Source organism: Epinephelus lanceolatus, chromosome 2 (genome assembly GCF_041903045.1).
Source record: "Epinephelus lanceolatus isolate andai-2023 chromosome 2, ASM4190304v1, whole genome shotgun sequence".
NCBI classification, from domain to species: domain Eukaryota; kingdom Metazoa; phylum Chordata; class Actinopteri; order Perciformes; family Serranidae; genus Epinephelus; species Epinephelus lanceolatus.
The window spans coordinates 4,689,578-4,704,368 of NC_135735.1; the positions used below are offsets into that span (position 1 = coordinate 4,689,578).

A 14,791-nucleotide genomic window follows, 5' to 3' on the forward strand; every position below is an offset into this window, starting at 1 on the left:
GCTGCCTTTTGATCACAGTGTGTTTGCCAGGTTTGCTACCATTGTGCCTGCACAGTGACCGAAACTAAAACCTGTGCTCATCGAACACATCTAGTACAAAACAGTCACAAGAAGAAAGTGATGGCATTGTATGTTACTGCAAACCACGATTACGTTACATTGAAGTGAAATTACTTCACATCCATACAGTATATACATACACAGATCTGTAGTGGTCACAGCTGCTGTTGCACCGTGTGATCTGCTTTGTCACCAAATGTTTTTCTAGCAAATGGCTTGAACTGGACCTTTAGACTGCCCTAGGGAGCTTTTTGTTTTACCAGTGATTTTAGAGCTGAGGTTAACAAACACCATGCTCTGAGTTCTTGTCCTTTTTACAATGTAAACCAGGAAATAAATTAAAGAGTTAAATATTTTCCATTTAAGAGGAATTAAACATCAGTATTCTCTGATGTACCTCAAAGGAGTTTAGTTTGTGTTGACAGAGCCGCTGCTGACAACTAGGGATGTCACAATTACTTTATTTCACTATTAGCCGCGATTTTAAACGCCATGGTTAATTATTCGTAAAGATTCCTCAACACCGTCACTCTCCAAAGATTATGCCGCGACACGGAACCATATACAGTAGGTCAGCGCAACTCGCACGGAACGAAAACAAAGTTACACAAGCGGCGTCTTCGAGTGATGAAGTATGGATGAAGAAGACTTATTCCCCCCCAAAAAACGGATAAAGTCAGCTGTGTGGGATCATTTTGGCTATCGCAAAATGACCAAGGGGTCATTGTTGACGACGGCTTTCCAGTTTGTAAAACGTGCCGTAAAAAAGTCGTGGCCAAAGGATCAAACAAGAGCAACATGATACAACACCTGCGGGACAACCACCCGGCTTTACATTCGCAAGTAAAGGTAAATGCACAATGACTGGGTTAAAATATGTCATTCTCAATTTATCTAATGTAACACTGAATTAAAGAATTATATGTTAGCGTGTCATTTGCAATTCATGGCGTAGTGGTATGATACGAGCTGGGCTTACAGTGCAACGTGATAAGCTAAGGCTCGTCTCAATGGATAGTTTTGCAGTTTGTGTGCACATAGCGTGAGGTTGTAATGGTTTTGGGTCCGTGTAGCTCTTTGGAGTGAGACGACAGGCAGAAACTCACGTCCACACGAGTGCGGGATTTCACAAATGTTAGCCGTTTATTTTTACATCAACTTAAAAACACTTTACCAAGCCCGGTTGTACGGCTACTATATTTTCATACATGAACAAAATAGTCGCCACACGTACTTATAACCATCACTGTTGTGTTGAGAGATAAAAGAAAAAGCAGGAGCACATGGAAATAAATGAAACTTAAAGATCTATAAGGAGTGTTCATGTGATTTTACACATTCATAGTGTGAAATTAATTAATGCATAATAATCGTAAAACCGTGATTATTTCTCTGACAATAATCGTACCAAGAAAATCTATAATCGTGACATCCCTACTGACAACCCGGTCTCACTTTGAAGACGTCGAATACTGACGCTTTGTCAATGACTTCCAGTGCCAGACACCAACCAGAAAGCTGTCTTTTCACGTCACCATGGACGGTCACATTATTCTGTAATGGTGCCCAGTGGCACCAGGGGGAAAGGCAGCTGGGCAACAAGGTAAATTAAGGGGTAGGGTAGGTGAGAGGATTGGCCGATGGATCCAACAACCATCGACTTTCACCCGTGAGGCCAGTGTTCGCTACCCATATGACTCTGAAGCCAAACCCTCTTCTTTTGTCCTAAACCCAACCTCGTGCTTTTGTTGCTTGACGTAACCACGTGCATTTATTGTTGAAGGAAAAAAACGTCAATTAGCGGTGTTGTACCAACGCGAAGGAGCAGTGGTTCTACTCCGAGCTGCTTCCTGATGCCTGAGCTCCTCCCCCTATCTCTAAGGCTGAGCCCAGACACCCCACAGATGAAACTCATTTCGGCCACTTGTTTGCATGACCTCATTCTTTCGGTCACTACCCAGAGCTCATGACCATAGGTGAGGGCTGGGATGTAGATAGACCAGTAAATCGAAAGCTTCGCCTTCACCACAACAGTCCGGTGTAGCGACCACATGACTGCAGATGCCGCACCAAACCGCCGATCCATCTCATGCACCATTTTACCCCCACTCCTGGACAAGATCCAGAGATACTTGAACTCCCTCGCTTGGGACAGTAACTCTCTCCCAACCCAGAGGGGGCAATCCACCAATTCCCCTTCCTTCTGTTAGAGATCTGAAATGAAACCAAGTGATGTCTGTTCATTTTTCTTTGCTGATTTTCTTTCTATTCTTAACCCGTTTCTGTCACAGATGACGATGACAGCTTACTTTGCACAGCTTTACATCGAGGCATATACACACAGGCAGCTGCTGACGGAGGAGGAGCACAGCAACAGCAGAGACTATTTAAACTAAACAAGAAAGATCTGACTTTTGATCAGTTTCCATGTCTTTTCAATGCCTTTCGATGTCTTTTCATTTTTAGGTCTCAGATCAAAGTGAGCAATCAGAGTGTTGAAAGAGGGAGATGGGACTTTGGCTACTTTGGAGACTGATTTCTGGAAGATCCATCGGCTTGTTGTGCCAACTGTTTTGTAGCAACCAGGCCAGAAAGAAGCGAGTAGTCACAGTAAGGCAAATGATGACATTGTTGCCAGTGTCATTTGAGGAAAGATATGGGAAAATGAAATCAAGGTTGGAAAATGACTGTAGTTATGCTTTCTGCCAGAGTCATGCTATATCGAGGTCATACACTGTTTTCGGCCCTTCACTTGTGTGTGCTGCTTAATGTAGGAGCTGTGTATTATTAACTGCATGGTAATCATTTTCCCAGAGCTGAAGGAGAATCCAGCCTGTGTCTCCAGTAATGCCAGAGGGACAAGGGGCCAAAATAAGGTACAAGTCTGCTGGCTGCCACTAATACACCCGCTGACCTGCCTGCTGGCCTCGGAGCTGACTGGGACAGAGGTGGGTAAATCCAACTAAACTCAAACTCTGGACTCCAGAGCTGGAAAGATTTAAAAGCCAGGCATCTGGCCAAGTAATTATTGAATCGCTGGTCTTGTTCAGCAACTACATTAGACTTAGGGGGCTTTTACATCAGGGACCCGGGCCCGGATCTGAGTACGGATGACCCTAAAGTCCAGCTTGTTTGATTAGTGTGAAGACTGTGTGCCGTACCTGGGCACGGTAGTCCGATCTGTGTCCAGGTCCACATGTAAAGGTGGTCTTGAGTACAGTTCATGTGTAGTCCAGTAAAGTATACATTTGGTGTGATCACAGACATGGACTGCTATTTAACGTGATTACAAGGAGTTATTAACTGGCTGGTATATACACAGTCTCAATTGAATACTGACGCCTCTATATCAGATGGTAGCGCAGCGCACCATGGGCAGACCCATATGTGGCTTAACTACCACCTTCGACCTGCAGTTGGAGCTCTGGTGGCAGGTGTAGATCTCCATGCTCGGCAGCAGTGGATCCTCTTCCTGCAGGGAGCAGAGCTATGCGCCCAGTAGGATGGGTGGATAGCTTCAAATACCTTGGTGTCCACATCACTGCAGGTCTGACCTGGGTGCTGCATACTGACGCAGTGGGGACAAAGGCAAGGCACAGACTGTTTTACCTAACCCCCAAATTCCACCAGATGCGTGTTGGTTACGTCTGCGCGTTTCAATTCTAGTTAATGTGTGTTCTTCCACCGGCTGTGGCTGTGCTGCGTTCCAACTCCATCAAAGCTGCGACGCTCTGGAGCCCTCTGCAACAGGTCTTCTATTTTTGCCGGACGCCGGAGCACATCGCAGCAATTCAGCACAGAGCAGATCATGCGGGGCAGGAAGTTGTGCACAGAAACAAAATAAAACATCCGGTTAATTTTCAAAATAAAATACACAGTGTTCACGGCGGATCATATTTCCCTGCACTACACCTTGACAACGTCATAATGGGCGAAGGCAGGCCTGAAGTCAACAGGTCAGAGGTTTTCAGACGTCATTTCACCCCGTTGACACCATGGACGAGGTGATAGTAATCATGGAGGTGCACCGAGATGTCTTCCTACTACTCTGGTTTGTGGTTCTGTTTATAGAAACTATATCATGTTATATCACATGATTATGTGTGAATTTGCGAGATCTCGTGGGATCCTCGTGACTCCCGCTGTCCGGTGGAGCTGCACCACTCTGCGCAGCAAACGCAGACGGTGGGTGTTGACGGATGGTGGACCAGTGGAATTCCAGTGTAAGCCACCTGAGGAAATTCTGGGTATCCCCTCAAATACTGAGAAATTACTACTCCTGCTCCGTCGGGAGCATCCTGACGGACATAATCACTGCCTGGTATGGAACCAGCACCAAACAGGTCCACAAGGCCCTGCAGAGAGTGTATCATTTAGCTGAACACACTATAGGTGCTGCTCTACCCTGCATAAAGGATGTGGAAGGAGATATACATTTCTTTTGTGTTCCAAAGCCCAAATCAAATCATTTTTGCCATATACTTCATATATCCTGACCTTTTTTTGGGGGGTGTGGGAAGGGGATCTTGTTGTTACTGTATTTCTTTTCTTTTTTGTCACCTCGTATGTGTAAAGTGCACATTGAAAAAACTCAAAATAAAATAGTAAAAACAATAAAATAACCAAAAACCCACAACCCGACTCAGTTGGAACTCATGGTGTGAGCACTGCAGAAGTGAAATTAGAGCGGGAGACAAGGTGGTGCTCCACATTTTTAAAAAGTCTGCCCTGCGCTCCATCCAAATATCCTTCCACTGGCAATACCCACTCACTCGTGCTCTGCAGCTAAGTCGATGTGATGTATTGTCCGCTGTGCAGAAGATTGTGGGTCAGAATAGCCAGAAAAGCATGCTGGCTTGCACACCGCAAACTCTGCAGTGGATGTAGTAGAACATTCCGGTATCTTTGGCAAACTGCATTTGACATACTATGTATTGGGACATAGTAAATCTTTTTCTGGCATGCTACATAGTGAGGTAGTATGGGTACTGGAACACACAGAGTGGTTTGGGCTAAAATAACTACTTGGTTCTGGTTAGTTAAAGATCATGGTCATGGTTAAAATGTGTTGCTGTTTTTATAAATACTTAAAAATAATTAATAATTAGTTAATCTATTAGCTGAATGATGACAATAATTACCTAATACAAGTGACTTTGTGAGGACTAAAATACTGAAAAGTTCACAAACATATCTCTCAGCTAACATGTTGAATCACTGATGCATTTTTTTCAGCCAAAGATACATTAGTGTTGCTATAAAGGTCTGTCCCTGTACCCAGGAGCCACACAGTCTGCTCGCGTTTCTTCACCAGCCCAACCACCAGCTCCAGTCTGACTGCATGTCTTATTGTGTTTACTCAGTAAGGTAGGGCTTGTTTTGGATGGCCAAATATGGCTTATAAATCAGTCTACAAAGGAACAGCCCTCTGCAAAAGTCCCAAACCCTCCGACTGCACTCCCAGCTGTAATCTCAGTGTTTATTCAAACCGACGCAGGCAGTTCTGTTTAGTTTTCCTCTGAAATCCATCAATGAACTTCATTTCCAAGTTATTCTTACATGGTAGGGAAAATGATTTACAGTTTTAGAATTTATGGTTCATTCTCAGTGCAACATTTCTGCTCTCTGTGCATGTAGAAAGTACAGAGGGAGCTTGCTGGTGATATTGGAACCACCTGCTTGGTGTGTATGTCGAAAATTACTGGGTCGAATTCTAAGAACTGCAAAAGTAATTAAGGCGCTGGTTGTCTGATCCTTATCTCCTGGTTTCTGGCTCTAGACTGCTGACATCAGCTTTGATGTTCTAAGACCTTTTTCCTCCCTTCTTTCAAATCTCATTAAGCTGTGGAAAAGAAACATGAGCTCCTGTTCCCTGCTCATTGGGTGCTGGCAAACGCAGCAGAATCATTGAGATACGCTCCCTGATTGCGGTGCAGCACCTAATAGTGCTACCAAACCCCAAATTTCCACCCAATTTAGTCAAGTCAATTTTCATACATCACAAATTTGCCCCAAGGAGCAGTTTACTGTTGATATTTTGTAATTAATCTCAGTTTGAAATTAAACTCTGGACTTCGCTGAATTTTAAAGCATCACCAGTGACCTGGATATGGAGACGACAGGTCATCTGAGGCAAGCTGGGAAGAGCTCTACCTGCTGGCAGCTGGAAAAAGTGTGGCTGTAGTGGTACTGAGAGTAGTATACTAATTCTGAATTAATGCATGACATAAAACATTCACAGATGCCTCTGTTATTTCTCATTATTTTACGATTTAAGCTCAGTGGCTGGATAAAATAGCTCTAAAAAGGCTTGACGTTTCAACAATGTTGTGGTTAGGTTTAGGCACAAAAAAACACTTGGTTATGGTTAGGAAAAGATTATGTTTTGGCTTCAAATACCCGGTTTGTGGAACACAATCCCCACAGGAAAAGCAGCAATGGATCTGTAAAAAACAAGCACTTCTGGGGCTACTATCCCAGCAGAAAATGCAGCAATGTCTTGGTAAAAATAAACAACTATTCGCAGCACTATCCTTGCTGGATAAACACTGATGGGTTGCTACATAACACCCACGTTTGGAGCCTAAAAAGCTGCTGCAAAAAAAGATAGATTGCTATACAACCTAGAAAGCCAATATTAAAAAAACAGGGCGCTACAAAACCCCAATGTTGGGAGCCTAAAATGCAGCTGGAAAAACACTGATGGGTCACTTCAAAACACGTACTACTGGAGCCTAAAAAAGCTGCTAGAAAACACAGACAGGTCGCTATTAAACACACACGTTTGGAACCTAGAAAGTCAATAGAAAAAACGCAGATGGGTCACTATGAAACATCCATGATTGGAGTCTAAAAAGACACTACAAAAAAAAAGCAGACAGGTCACGACAAAACACCCGTTAGGAGCCTAATAAGTTGCTGCTGGAGAACACAGACGAGTCGATACAACACACCCACGTTTGGGAAAACATTAATGGGTTGCTACAAAACACCAACATTTGGAGCCTAAAAAGCCGCTGGAAAAACAGCAATGACTCACTAAATCAAAACTGGTTTTTGACCCAGTATCCACCATGCCCTCCAATATTATAATCTGATAAAATACATATCAAATGCACAAATCTATCTATCTATCTATCTATCTATCTATCTATCTATCTATCAGTGGTCATTCACCTGGCTCACTTCATAACTGCACAATTCATCCCCGTATACATCACTATCATTCATACGTGTGATACAGAGATCAAGGTTAAACTGGGCACAAGCACAGAGAGACCTTGGGCGTCCAGCCGGAGCGGCTCCTCACAGTAGTGTGATTTTTCATGGCCTGAGAGCTTTCTATGTGGCTCGTGACCTCGCTGTGTCTCACCTTGGGGGGCATGGCTCAGGGTTACAGATGCGGATCATCACTGGCGGCCTGCTGGATGAATCACACAGAGAGTCCTCCACCTCCTCACCCTGCTTCCTGTTAACACACCTCACAACGGCTGTCTGCTTCCCTGGGCAGAGGACACAGACAAGTACCAGTTGGACATAAACTGACAATAGGTATGGACAGACGAGTTCAGAGCGTTATCACTGCCAACATCCTTTTCAGAAACCTCACCAGCAGCACATGTAGCTGAGCAGGCAGTGAAGCCCCTGTAGTCCCAGCTGTGCAGCTCCTCTGTCTGTGTGTCAGGGCCCCCGTGGTCCTGGAGGCCTGCAGAGATGCCTAGAACTTTGGTACACGGCCCCTGGTTGCAGGGCCTCTCCAGCTGGGGTTTGTCCTCACCACACTCCTCCTCTGGAAGATCCACCTCAGTCTTGGTGAATGACAGCAGCACCCGGCACTTCACCTCCCGATTCTGCCTGCCAGGCCCACAGGTGGCGCTGCAAGGTGACCAGGGCCCAGGTACGAATCTAAACAGAGAGGTAGAGGACAATATGTACTCACAAGGAGCCATAAACCAACACATTTTTGTTGGACATAAGTTTTACATTTAGGAGCCAAACAGCACTTTTAATGTGTAGGTGAAAAGATTAACAGTAATCACAGAGTGTGCATGTTGAGATAACCAAGAATGTTAGAAATGTGGATATGAAACACTGGAGCATGGAGCCCTTTAGAAATCCTATACCAGAATTTCAGTCTTCGTACATAGAGGAGGCGGGTCACTTAGGGCATGTGGGGCAAAGTCTCACCTGCTGGCAGAATTCTGGATTATTACATGACATTAAAAAAAAAACAAAAACACTGCTTTTATTTATTAAATTTCACTCGGCCCAATTTTAGGATAGCTCCACATCTGCAATGTCAAGTCCCCCGAGTGCAGAAAAACGACAATCAGCATGGCCAAAGTCTTCAGTAATGAAAGCTGATAGCACAGATTTAATGATTGTCCTTTGTCCCGCCGCATTTTGGTTGGCTCTTTCCCCAAGTACAGTTGTCGTAATTTGCTCGTAGTTGGCAGAAGTTACCATTTCTTTTAAAGACGAGACAAACTGCTGTTACCATCAACGATGTCAGGCTCAGCTCACATCCCAGCTACATCAGCTGATCTCAAGCAGCCCAATCAACTGATGTAGCAGCTGATTGATGAAGGAAGTCAGCAGATAGATCACATGATTCCTTTCTATGCAACCAACTGGCGAATCTCATTCAGGGTGCCCTGTTTAAACTGCTGTGGCCTGCCTACTGTTGCTGCTTCCTCTGCAAGCTGCTTTGCAACCTGCCTCCACCCCAGCTCCCCCTTTTCATGCTGTGTCTGACTTATCAATGTCATTTCTGTTTGTCATTGATGCTGCTCTGTTCTGTTCCCAGGGGTCTTTGCTGCTGCTCTCTCTGGCTTAAGGTTTTCCACGTAGGCGCATGGAAGGGCAGAGAGGTGTGCTTTCTCTGCATTAGGCTTTCTCCGTAGGCCCGAGGAAAGGCAGAGAGGCCCCAGAGCAGAGCTACACCACCAAATATAACACTGCAAATGGAAATAAAGTTCTCTTTGACGAAAGTAAAATGATCATATTTAGAATGGAGTGGTTTCCCCAGAACAAAATGGCTAAGAAGATGCATTTTGCTTCCATGTGTGTTTTATGGAGGGGGTGGTAACTTTCAGAAATCTCAAGCAACTTTCTGACTGGATCACCAAACATTAAAGACGCAGGACTTGCTTGCTCTTCAGAGCAAACAGAGCTACCCAAATAGACAGTGCATTCAAAAAGATGCACTTTATTTTGAAGTACAGTGAATTCCTGGCACAGAGCTTTTACTTTGAAGTGCTGTTCCCTGCTGAGTGAGTGACTGCCAGACAGCTACATGACAGAGACAGCAAACAAACTAAATGACATGGTTAAATGCAAGTATGAGGCCTTCATCTCTGAACGGAAGTCACTCAGAGCAAACTGTTGTTCTGTTGCAGTTTTGGCATCATGTCTTACTTTACCTTCAGTACACTTTACTTTGCCCATTATCTGGTTCTAATATTCATCTGCTTCTTTAGGCAAATTTTAATCGTGAGTAAAGTTAAGTGCTGGGATCTTCAAGTGTCCAACATTTTAAGTGCAGTGTATTCTTACTTTTCAACACAGTTGATATCTTGACTAGGCTGAAAACTTAATTTGCTTCAGCTCACTGTGTCTCTTCCCCTTCCCCCAACACTCCAGCTGCTTTATCCTGAAGCTGCTGACTGGCAGATGCACCAGAGGTAATGTGTGACAGTGAGCTTGTTAGAGCAACTGAGCAGAGGTGAGCCGAGAGATAGGTTCCCTGGAGGTCAGACTTTCTGCAGGGCTCTCCTGACGGGAGGTGGAATATGTTTAGACAGTGAAAAGTAGGCTCAAGCTCAGTCACACAGATTTAAAAACCTGTATAAATAAGCTGAGAAACAATTTCATTTGTCTGTCGTGTGCACATTTAACACATAAATACAGATTTCCACCCTTATAGACACGCAATCTGTTCTTTTTAATTTTGGTTCTGCCAGCACGGTGATCAGATTTTGATATGTGCATTACGTCACGACAGGCTATGCAGGAACTCTTGAGGGACCTCAATGAAGTTAAATGGGTCACATGACAGAGGTGATGCAGCTGTATCGGCTCTACTTATTTTTCTCTTTCCAGAGGGAGGGCATGTCTGTTGCTTTTTGAGAGGCACTGTGAAATAGCAGGAAGAAGTGGAGGTAGGTGACCTTGCAATATGTTGTGTGGATTGTTTTCTTAAGAACGTTGCCAAATTGTAATGGTGGCATTTCACACCTGACTGAGTTCTGATCACAATGTGACCTCCCACAGATCGCGTTCCATTTGCACTACATTCAGCATGCATTTATCTTCATTCACAGTTCAAAATGGGTCAACCTGAGCAAAAAACACTCAAAGCTTTTATGGGTCTGCTTCACAGAAGACAAAGGAAAAGGAGAAACACTGGAGGAAAATAACAGAAAGGACTGTTTCTGGAGAGTTCAGTCAGAGGCTGAGCTGAACACAAACACACACAAGCACACTCTTATATACACAGTTGGTGCATTGTTACTATAGCTTACAACAAAGGTCTGTGCTATATAGTCCATGGTCCATCTCACGGCACTGTACAGTTGGTACATTGGTTGTTTGGGCCAAATAAACACAAAAGGTCGGGAGGTCAGACTTGATACAAGAATGAATACAATAGAATACAGGGAATACATGGAAGTAGCTACATGCCCATTAGCCCACAGCGTCATTAAAAGGCGGCTCGCTCAGTGTGTGACGTGCACTTGTAGATAAAATATAGGCCTATATTAATGAAGGTTCATTAGTACGGTTTTGTATTTCTCTGTAATGTAGCACAGTGTTAACAATGTTACTGACACTATTCTTTCTCACACCTTCAACTCAAACCACCAAAATATATCATTTAATCATTAAAATAATGTTGGAAACATGCGGCTGACAAGTCGACTTATGGCCCTAAATGACGACTATTGGTCGACTTGGAAAATTCTTAGCCATAACTCAGACCACAAACTGACTCCAAATAGAAATCTAAATGCTTCCAATACCAAACTCTTGTCTCATCTCCTACAGATTGTGCAAACATAAGCAGATATCTATTTACAGAGATTAAGCGACATGCTACAATCTTCTCAGAGCCCTCCTTCAAACCTACCGGGGCTGTGTGTTTGATACTCTGTTAAACTAGATTGATTTATGTTGGATTATTCCTTCAGCATGCGAGGTAACTACCAGAGCTGAGCTTCACATGCTCATCAAATTAATGTGGCTTACACAAGATTTGCCTGGCTGCATGTGATGGAGATTTACTGGGGCCTGCTGTAGGTGTGTGTGTAAAGTGTTTGAGGTGTGTGTGAGCTCTGAGAGCTGATGGATCCCAGGGAGGCTATCAGAGTTGACCAGGCCCAGAGCAGCAGGCAATAATCACATGCTTATCATCAGCCGCGGAAGGAGAGGAAACAGAGCCGGACAGATTCACACAGCCCTGGATAAACTGGGCGTGTGAGAGTGTGTGTGTGTGTGTGTGTGTGTGTGTCAGTAAAGGGCCTGAAAAATGTTTGATATACATGTATACAGAGCGCATATGTACTGCGTAAAAATACACAGCCTCTTTCAGACATGCACATGCACAATTTAACATGTCGGCCTCTTGTCTGAATATCAGCACTCTGGTCACATTCATGTGAAAGTCAATGACAATCTTTCAGGTCAAACATGAACATTTCTGTGTCACTTTTAACGTGGCACAAGTCTGAATTGGACATCATCAGATTAACGTCATGGTTAAACATGCAGAGAAAGAGGAAGACAAATGCACGTCTTGTCTGCTTCCTAAAATCTGTGCAATGAATGTGTTAGTTTAATGTTAGTTGTGGATCCATTCTGAATGAACCGCAAGTGATTCGCAAAGGTGTCAAGTTTGTAAAAAAAAAAACCACACTTTATTTTTAAGTACAGTGAATTTCCAGCACAAGTCTTTTATTTTGAAGTGCTGTTTGCTGCTGTAGAGTGAGTGACTAACTGACAGCTACTTGAGAGAGACAGCAAACACGTTCAACGACATAGCAAACACAAATATGACACTGAATATATTAAACTGTGTGGACCCGGAAGTAATGACTAAGGAGAAATCTGGACCCTGTGGCTGGACCACTGCACCACAGACTGTATAAAACAGGCAGCTGAGTTTGATCTCTAATATTAAATGGATATATTTTAGTCATTATTGGGAGCTGGGGCGAGCATCCCTCACATTTAAAATGATAATTAATGAAGGTTTTAATGACAAAAAAAGTTTAAAATCCATCACAAAAAACTTCCTCCTTCTGATCAAACATTAAGTCACCTCCTCTCACTCTCTCTCTCTCTCTCTCTGCGCCGTCTCACACACCAGGGGTCAAACACTGCACATACATGCAGTTCACGTCATAGATGTCTTGTCATGTTTGAGTGAGCAATGACATAAATGTTCTCCATGTCTGATTGACAAAAAGCCATCACATTAACAGATAGTTGAAGCCAGCAGTGTTGCGTATTTCGTGTCTGAAAAGGGCTTGTGACACAATCTTTCTGATAAACAGAAACTCTACAACCTTATTTATCACCTGTAGAAGATGCATACAAAACCTGTTGTCATTTATCTGATACAGTGTGATGTCTAAACAGCCAGTCCAGTGATGACACGAAAACTGAAGAAAGACTTTATTTAATGCAGCATTATTGCCTCAGGTGTTTTATTTTTTCATTTTTAATCAGTACTTTATGAGCACCAGCAATTTAACTCTTTAGTTGTCTGCACTCCATCTAAAACATTGTGTGTGCATCACTCTAAGTCAAGGTACCATTAAAGGGATAGTGCACCCAAAAATGAAAGTTCAGCCATTATCTACTCACCTGCCGATGGAGGCTCAGGTGAAGTTTCAGAGTCCTCATGTCACTTACGGAGATCCAAGGGGAGAGTGGGTAGCAGCACAACTCCACCTAATGGAAGCTGACGGCGCCCCAGATTAAAACATCCAAAAACACATAATTGAAACCACAAAATAAAAAGTTGTTTGGAAAAATGTCGGGGCTTCAGGACACTTGGATCACTACGGACGAGCAATATGGAGATACTTTGTGGTTTCAATTTCACTTTTTATGTCGGGGTTTCAATTATGTGTTTTTGGACGTTTGAATCTGGGGCGCCATCAGCCTCCATTAGGTGGAGTTGTGTTGCTACCTACTCTCCCCTTGGATCTCTGCAAGTGATGTGAGGACTCTAAAACTTCACCTGAGCCTCCATCGGCATATGGGTGAGTAGATAATGGTTGCGTTTTCATCTTTGGGTGCACTATCCCTTTAAGAGTGTAGCTGTTCCTTTACACCCCTATGAAATGGTGTTTCTCTTAGTAGGATGGGTCCCCCCAAGGAAGGATCCTACAGAGGCCAGGCAAGAGTCCTTCCAAGCATTCAATCAACACACACTGGAACAGGCTAGCGAGTGTCCCCAGGTGTGTGTCATTAACCCTCTGGGGACTGAGGGGGTTTCAGGGTACTGTGATAATTTTGGCACTCTCTAATGTTGTTGTACAATTTGAACAAATGTAAGCAGTATTGTCAGAATCACATGGACACTTAGCACTCCGTCACTAGTGTAAATGATTCATTTACAAACTTTTATGTTTTATACGAATCCTGCCGAGTTCCACTGGCACAGATTTCATTAGGAGGCCCCGCTTTCAATTCCTGCAAATCATGTGCAAAGAATTGTGGGAACTTTATGTCCACTGAGGATACACACATGCATCTTTGAAAATTCTCTGAGGGAAGGACTCTGTCCTCTGTATAATTTGAAGGATCCTTGACAATGGAACAGTCCTTAGACGGGATCTGATGACGTAACATCTTTGAAATTCATAAATTCATTTAAGGATCGTTCCTTGACTTTGAGAAACACCTAGAGACTTCCTTAATTGCACCCATGTCCCTCAGTCTGTTCCTTGCATCTTAGACCCACCCCTGAAGATGAGGGGATGCAAGAAAAAGATGCGAGGAGAGGAATCGAGGAAACTAGACGTCCTGTCCTTTGAGCCGTCACAGCTGAATCAGCTGTCAGTCAGATTTTACAGCTCTGTGGTGAGTTCACATTGCATTTGTGTGCACAGACAGTGTCTTAAGTGTAAAAATTGTAATTATGTATAAAAAAATCACTTTTAGGGTGTGTGAGAGAGTGTGTGTACTCACGTGGGGTCCTCTGTCGCAGTGTGCTGTTCCTCTAGTTCGTGGGCTTGTTTTAACCAGGGCACCTTGGCCTCCACTGGCAGGGACTCTGACAGAGAGACAGAAAATTAGTTACACTCCAGTCATCCCAGTGTGACAACAGTGATCAGAGCCTGGATTCATCAAGCACCTCAGAGTGGGAAATTGGTTCTAACTGGACCTAACTGGTTTCTCAACCTGGGAGAGTCATCATGTCTGCAGCAGGATTCAGAGCTGTCCTCGCAGGAGCTCCCAGCAGGAGGTGAGTGACAGAGCAGAAATGAGTAGGCACGGACAGACTGCATATAATATAGAACATCTGATGAATAACGACAACACCAAGATATTGATTAAAACCGCTGCTAAGTTATTTGTGCCTGAGTTAATTGCTCCATCCACTCAGGAGAAAATGAGCTCATTTACATGAGAAAAAAAGTGGCTTGATTGAGCTCATTTCACTTCAAACCTCCAGTACGGGGCGCATTTAACGATTTCCTCTCTAGTAAATGTGATTTAA

At 43.7% G+C, this 14,791-nt stretch overlaps 1 protein-coding gene across 2 annotated transcripts in view; it reads right to left on the reverse strand.

Annotated features, from left to right (window-relative positions):
• The window catches only part of adamtsl3 (ADAMTS-like 3), a 321,378-nt gene that overhangs the window by 38,238 nt on the left and 268,349 nt on the right, over positions 1-14,791 (reverse strand). Inside the window, exons 15-17 of one of the 2 annotated variants that reach the window (XM_033626208.2) lie at positions 14,260-14,344; positions 7,670-7,965; positions 7,433-7,562 (exon numbers count right to left, since the gene is read on the reverse strand). In XM_033626208.2, the coding sequence (XP_033482099.2) occupies positions 7,433-7,562; positions 7,670-7,965; positions 14,260-14,344 (511 nt within the window). Of the gene's footprint in view, positions 1-7,432; positions 7,563-7,669; positions 7,966-14,255; positions 14,345-14,791 lie in introns of those variants that run through there. The other variant, XM_033626216.2, reaches the window with a different exon arrangement.